The sequence below is a fragment of the Porites lutea genome, chromosome 5 (genome assembly GCF_958299795.1).
Source record: "Porites lutea chromosome 5, jaPorLute2.1, whole genome shotgun sequence".
In the NCBI taxonomy this organism is placed as follows: Eukaryota; Metazoa; Cnidaria; class Anthozoa; order Scleractinia; family Poritidae; genus Porites; species Porites lutea.
The window spans coordinates 33254153-33261652 of NC_133205.1; the positions used below are offsets into that span (position 1 = coordinate 33254153).

At 38.7% G+C, this 7500-nt stretch overlaps 2 protein-coding genes and 1 pseudogene across 4 annotated transcripts in view; 1 reads left to right on the forward strand and 2 right to left on the reverse strand.

The window, feature by feature from the left end:
* Window positions 1–1566, forward strand: part of LOC140936679 (uncharacterized) — a 3810-nt pseudogene extending 2244 nt beyond the window's left edge.
* Window positions 1–7500, reverse strand: part of LOC140936280 (uncharacterized) — a 217528-nt gene that overhangs the window by 189500 nt on the left and 20528 nt on the right. The gene's annotated exons all lie outside the window — the stretch shown is intronic.
* Window positions 1–7500, reverse strand: part of LOC140936282 (uncharacterized) — a 60651-nt gene that overhangs the window by 36046 nt on the left and 17105 nt on the right. For all 3 annotated transcript variants that reach the window (XM_073385728.1, XM_073385726.1, XM_073385727.1), the window contains exons 2-5: window positions 6796–6841; window positions 3551–3610; window positions 2856–2885; window positions 2073–2225 (exon numbers count right to left, since the gene is read on the reverse strand). In XM_073385728.1, the coding sequence (XP_073241829.1) occupies window positions 2073–2225; window positions 2856–2885; window positions 3551–3610; window positions 6796–6841 (289 nt within the window). The remainder of the gene's footprint in view (window positions 1–2072; window positions 2226–2855; window positions 2886–3550; window positions 3611–6795; window positions 6842–7500) is intronic.

The following is a 7500-nucleotide window of genomic DNA, read 5'->3' on the forward strand; positions in this document are numbered from 1 at the left end:
ACCTGCTACTCAGTCAGATCATTGTCTCAAATCTTACAAACGTGCATAAAGTAGCAAGTGCACGCGCCCGTACTCAGTCAGCTTCAGCTGTCAAGGTAAACAAGATTCAAGATGCTGCATAAATTTTCCGCATAAACTCACCTGTCGAATTTTGACCAATCGGAGCATAAAAGTTGGCCGTAGAGCGTGACCAACGCGTGACCATGGTGAGCAAAGTCAAAAGCAACTGTCTTCCCTGCCCGTAATAGCTAGCTGAATTTTCGCGTCCGAGGTGAGTTTGAAATCCAACTTTTAATTGTGCAGCACAAAAACACAACATATGAATTAAGAAAAAATTAAACTTGAGCCTGCGATCATTTGAAAACTAGTAACTTGTCAGCGAATAACAAAAAAATACTTGGCCTCGATAGGTCACCACCTGAGCCCGCGATACGGTAAAGTGATAGTGGTCAGCGGATACCCTGTTTTGGCATTTGTTAATTGGTCACAACATTGATGTCCAATGGATGTGTGCATTATCAGTTTTCCTCTGCTCTAAAACTAGCAAGAAAATATGGGATTGAACATTGATCATGATCTAGTAAAACAATTAACTGGTCAGCGAACAGCTTCCAAATAAATCACGTCACCTCGATGAGTTGACACATGAGCCCGCGATATGGTCATGTGATACTGGTCAGTGGCTATCCTATTCTGACAGCTGTTAATTGACCATTTTGTGAATGTCCAATATACAAGATGTGGACTTGCCAAGCCACGCTTAAGACACCCCTACCTCCCTTGTGAAAGTCTCCCCTACCCCACCCTTATAATCTGCAGACGCCTACGTACGCTCTGCCAATCACGTGACAACCAAACGAAAAGAGGTTGACCATATTCCATGAGTATGTGGCTCTGTCCCACGCGCGCTTCGCGCGAGTGAGAGCCCCGCTATAATACAAGGAAAATTAAAACAAGCAGCGACCATGACGAGAGATGCAGATTGTGTGGAAAAGGCCCAGGAAAGTGTTGTGCATGTGTTACCAGGCTGCAGTGCGCTTGCGCAGACTAAATATCTTTACAGACACAATGCAGCACACAAGATCCTGTACTTTGAGCTTTTAAGAAACCATAAGCTGATGGGGTCTGGTCCTCCTTGTTATTCTCCAACACAGCCCACACCGATGTATGGAAACAATCATGTGACGGCTTTCTGGAATGTTCCAGCATATGCTGACTAGACAGAGTGGATGCTAACAGAGTGGATGCAAGAATTGTTGACAAAGAAGACGGATAACGCTTTTGGAGATCGGCTGCCCTTGGGCAGAAAATCGCCAAGAGAAGGATAAAGAAAAGACGTTAAAATATGCCCCACTGCTCATGGAGCTCAAGGGACAGCAACCAGGTTTTGAAATAAAGCAGGTCAATATTGTAATTAACTTCCTGGATGGCTATTCAAAAGGGCTTAGAGACAATATGAGATCAATTTTAGCGGAAGAGAGGGGCAAACACACGTTAAGAAGAATGCAAAAAGCTGTTCTAACAAGCAGTCTCAGCATTACAAGATTATGTAAAATTTCATGCTAGGACAATAAGTGACCATGAGAGAAGGACAATGTGTCTGTGTTTTTTTAATGCGATTATTTTGATTATAATTTACTTCTTTTTTAGATAATGGACTATGGAACAGTGTAGAAAACTGATAAATTTTAGTCCAATTATAAATATATTTATTATTAGCCAACAAATTTTACTTGTGATATAACTCATGCACCTAATAATATTTTACATTTCTAATCAATAGATTAATTAATTTTTATTACTTTTTATGGAAAAACAAAGGTTGGTCACGTTCGCCGCCCAGCCTTTGTGATCTTTAGTTGGATCTGGCATCCAGATGTTTTAAACTGTCTACATAATAATAACAATAATGTGGGACAGCGTTCAACATTATGTCATGGTTTTTAAATTAAGATAAGCATACAGATAGACAATTCCCGAAAGAGAATAGCAGTATTGCTTAAAAGTGACAAGTGGTCGTTGAGTCAGCCAACGTCAGTCAAGTCAGCTAGTGTAAAGTAAATTAAAATTACCGGGTGGAGGAATCCAAGATATATTGACATAAAACCTGCCGGTGGTACCAAGTCTGTGCACGGCTATGTTTATGTTTTCTTGAGGTATGCCGAGGTAATTTCTTTCAGAAATATTGCGACAGTGGTCTTTTTCGGTCCAACTTCGACAGGTTCCTGTTTTTCCAAAAAACAAAACAAAACAAAACAAAAAGCAAAACAATCAGACAAAACAAAGATTTACGCAACACAAACAACGACGACGACAAAAACGGCCTGACACTTTAATTCGAAACTACATTCCCGATCCCACTTGTCGCTTTCTTCGCCCTTTCCCTTTTAAAGTTGATTTCCAAGAGAGTTAAACAACCCCCCAACAACCACCACCACCACCACCACCCCCACCAAAGCCACCACTTTACAAGTGTTTTGGTTGCCTTAGGGTCTTTATTTTGCTGTGGTTTGTTCTTACATGATACTAGCAGATGAAATGATAGAATGTTGCTATCAAACTAGAAGCAGCCAGAAAGAAAAGAAGAAGAAGAAAAAAAGTTCATAACTGAGCACTTTTTGTAAAATTAGTTGCCTGTTTAAACGCTAAATGCACAAACATTAAAAAAGGTAATTGCGCAGGGTAAGCCAATATCTTCCAAAATGCCTTTACTTGTTCGTCTTCCAGTTGAAAATAACTACCAATGAAAGAAGACCGCATAGCAGGCAAAACATGCAGCTACACGGTAAATGGCTTTAACTGCACGTGTATGTGCACGTAAAGGAAAACATAAGGATTTTACATTAAATAGTCACCTTGTTTCGAATCGGGTACATCCGGACTTTCTGTACACACAGAAAAAATAAATAAATAAATAAATAAATAAATAAAATACGACGTGTATATGGGTACGATTGCCAAGAGTGTTTTAAGCGGAAAATAAACACGAAAAGCCTCCAGTCGTTTAGCCGCCGTATCCTATCGCGCCAAATCATGCCACCTTTGATTGAGCAAGTAAATGACTGCGGATTCATTGAAATTTTAAAGAATCTGTATAGTAAATGATCAATTGAAAATTTCAGTGACTGGTAAATCTCTGATGAGTGCGTTGAAATTAGCGATCTTACCCTATAACCTATTCCGTTCTTCAGAACTTATATTCCAATCCTATCCGTTATTCTTAAAATAAACATTACTCAATATAGAAATGATATTCATGGGAAGAACCTCGGCACTACCCACTTTGTCATCGGACTAAAGACAACTCATAAAATTCTTAAAATGGTGCCTGGAGTGTTTCCTAGCTACTGATAACTAAGAACAGAGCGGGGTGGGGTCTTCTTATGGGCTTATTAAATTTATGCATCAGTGGGAGCTTATAATTAGGTACCTTTCTCAGTTTTTTAGCATAGTTTGAAACAAAGATAAGAAAGTATAATCTCATGGTCTCTCAAGTTAGATTGACGCAAGAAAAAAACAGTGTCTTTCAAAGGTCTTAAAGTAAACCCACCTCGTTTGATTCTCTTGAAAATATGGCTTTTCTCATATATTTCAAATTTGTCTTGTGCCCCTTTAAACACACAAAAAAATACAATTTCATTGCTTTCATTTTCAACTAAGAAAAAATAAAATAAGTATGCGTAATCAACAGGTGACGAGTGAAATTAGGGAATTATTCCACGTGCGTTTTGTCCGAATTCTAATAATTTCCCGACCCTCGGCGCGCTAATTATTCCCTAACTTCACGAGTGAACCATTTGTTTACCTATTACAGTGTACCCTGGTCCCAGAGGTTTTTCTTGAAAATTTTCTTCGCGAATGTGTTCATTGTAATTCTTAACTAGGAGGTTGTAATGCATGATTGATGATCTTGATAATCAAATTCACGTTCTAGGAAGAAGTGTATAATTATGGAATTTTATAAAAAGCAAACATCTTCCCAACTATACAAAGCTGGGGATGAACGATTTTGTTTTGATTTTGTTTTGATATATTCATTTTTTTAATCACAACAAACGTAAAAAGAACATTTCTGTGAGGGGCGAGACTTTGAAGAGAGGCGTAGCTTCCTTTAAGCCATTATTAAGCCCGGGCTTAACAAGAATTTGGGTCAAAATCGCGAGATAAAAGGGCGTGAAACTACAACTCAACGTCTGTTACCGCAATGGGCATGCAAAACTCACATATACGTCACTAGGTAATTTTGTCCACTACAATCATTTAGGTTAAAAATTCGTACTTTTTGGACGGTCTCAAGCTATCTTAGCTCTTAAACAACATTAAGCAAACCTTTACTTCCTCGTTTGTCTTGGTTCGAGTCTTTTAGTTTGGTTTGTTTGTTTGTTTGTTTGTTTTTTTTGGTGGAATACCCTGCGAGCAGAGGCTACATTTTCGCGGTATGAGCTGGCGTGCGAAAAGTAGCCTCTGCCGACAACCGTTCAATTTTCTATCGTGTATGCGCAAAATTCGTCACGCGATTCGCAAGCAACTGGTTCGTCAAATCTGCGTGAGTATCGCGGGAATCAAACTTGCGAAAACTACCTGCGAACTACTCTCCTCGAGCTTCTGTTTTGTTTTTCTGCTTCGCCCCTTCTGGTTTTAAGTATTTTAGCCGCAAAATTTCCATGGATCGTCCTTTTTAGGAAAGTATTTTTATGCTATCAACTGTAGTAAGTTCTGTCTGTTTTGCGGGGAGCACATTTTTCCGTCTTTAATATTACCTATTTATAGTTGTGCTCAAAGTGAAAAATGAAATTCGCCGACAACTCTACGCAGAAGTGATGTTTGAAATAAATTGGATGCTGTAGTCTCATGATTGTGTTTTAAACTAATAATATGAATGAACATAGACAAAACAGTAGTCAGAAAAATTATTTATAGAAAAATGTTTTTCGAAAACCCATAATTTTATCCTTAAAAGCAATTCGCGCAATACCAACTGGATCGTGGATCATTTCACGCAAGTAAAAGCTGCCGAAGACATCAAACGTCAACGCCAAAATCCGTCTCAAGTCGTATAAAACATTTATGAAACAACTATAAATACTTAAATTTCCATTTAAAAACGGAACTTCCTTGACCATTAATGTGCAAGTTGTACCTGAAAATTCTTTAAAAACTTTGCGGCCTTGGTTTCTTTTCAGAACAGGAGAAGCGTTCCACCGTGAATAAACCAGCCAGGTTGAAGTCCTTGAGGGCGAATCAGTGTTCAGCCAAAAGCTTTTTTTCTACTTTTTCCACTAAAAGAAAACTGATCGATGATTCTTTTGAACATTCCGGTTCCCATCTTTGTCTTAAAACAGTGCATTTAGCCTTGCATTGAGAGGCGACACAACAAAAATCACCGCAGTATCCATTTTCTTTTCCTGGCAAACAAAAACTACCATATGATAAATTAACGATCTTTACACGGTCCCGTAGGAAGCACCGGCAGCAGCTTGTTTCGGTATTCCGACAGCTTTAAAATACCGAGCTTATTCAAGTTGTTGACGATGCTCTTTTGAATACATAAACAGGGATTTTTGAAATTGTTTTGAACTTTTCCTGTTGCTACGTTTGAGCTGTGTTGATCAGCGTTCGTACGCGAGAATTTGGCGCGAAGGGATGCATGAAGGCGTAATAATGGTCAGCGTTCATTCGCTGACGCAAGACTCACGCAATGCTCTAAACCAGTCAAGAACAAGAAAAAACCCGTTTTTTTTTTTTAATTTATTCGTCCAGATTTCTGGACGTATTTGAACGGTTGTCGGCAAAGGCTACTTTTCGCACGCCAGCTCATACCGCGAAAATGTAGCCTTTGCTCGCAGGGTATTGGTGGAACTGACTATCACTTTGAAATATCAATTAAGATGCCTCGACCCACTCACTCACTCACTCACTCATTCACTCACTCACTCACTCATTTGTCTTATAAATGACCCTCGTACACTCCACAACAGGCTAAACGAAAGTAGACCTGCGCGATTTGGAAAAACACGAAAGCATGTAAATTAGTGTAAAACGCAATGCTGAGCTCTTTTTGGCAAACGTTACTTTCTCTAAAACAGCGATTAAACCAAAATTCGTCGATAGCTAGATTTTCTTTGAAAAATTTCAGAGCTACAATGGATCAGTGTTCTATTAAATCTCCGAATTTCGCCTTCCATTGACAACTTTTAAAGTTGCCTACCGTGAGCGCAAAATTGGGCAAAAATTGAAGCGATTTCATAGTTTTCTCTGTTATTTCCTATTGTCCCAAGTTTAGCACAACTTAAAATTCGCATGTAGCAGGCAAGAATTCACCGCGCCTGGTTGCCCTCCGTAATCATTTTATTATTGTTTTCTCTCCTTGTACAACATTAGCATATTTCGTATAGATTAAGCGTGGGAAATTCTTCGCCGATCACTTTCTTCCTCTTTGAAAACTTACAGACATACACTTAGGGAAACAGTGAAGACCTTACAACTGAGAAAGTCGCTACAGTTCTCATTTTTTTCTATTCGTCATGTCGGTGACACTGCGACGCCAGAGAGATGATTTTGCATTATGACAAGGGTGAAAACATGATACTTGAGATCTCCGATATTAGAGACATTCCTCACGATTTTTCTTACGTTGCAAGTTAGTTATTCCTTTAAGGGACCATGACGTCTTATTCAAAATGAATAAAATAAATAAACATATTATAAATAAATTACTACAAATGATTATTATGATAATAATAATGATAACGATAATGATGATAATGATAATCCTAACGGTCAGCTGTTACTCACCCAACTTGCGTAAGCATTCCTTGTAACAGGCCTGTTGGGTCCATATCTGCAAACCATAGATCACATATCTTAATAAGGATCAAACTAACTCGTGATGGACATGCACAGGCAAGCAACATGTTTCTATTGGTAGGATTAAGTCTGATGACATGTTATTACTCATGGTGTCCGTCAGGGTTCTTTGCTAGGCACTTTTCCCCTTTTGTTTATCAACGAACGACTTCAGAGTAATTGTATCAAACTCTTTGAGTTTCACAGATTGGTAGACGATTCTAATTCATGTTATGCCAAACACAGTCTATCTGGAATGGAGGTCGTCGTTGATAACGATTCATTAAAACAGGATTTCAATTTTCTTATGGTAAAGAAGCTCTCTTCAAAATCTCGAAAAGACAGACTTCTTTATTTTTCAACCGCCAAAGCATTCGATTGTGTGCGTATGGAGTAGCCGAACCTGGCATTGTACTGATGCGGAATTATCTAACTCGAAGGTCACAAAGAGTAAAAGTTAGCGACAGTGTTTCTACTTGGATGCCAGTTAAAAGAGGTTCCTCAGGGGTCAGTCCTTGTACCTCTTTTTTTTCAATGTCTTAATGAATGATCTTTTCTACTTTACGAAGGGAGTAAGTACTAATGAAATCTGATGCTTATTCTGACGATAAGCAGATTTATGATTTGGATAAAGATCCAGTTCGATCAGAAGAG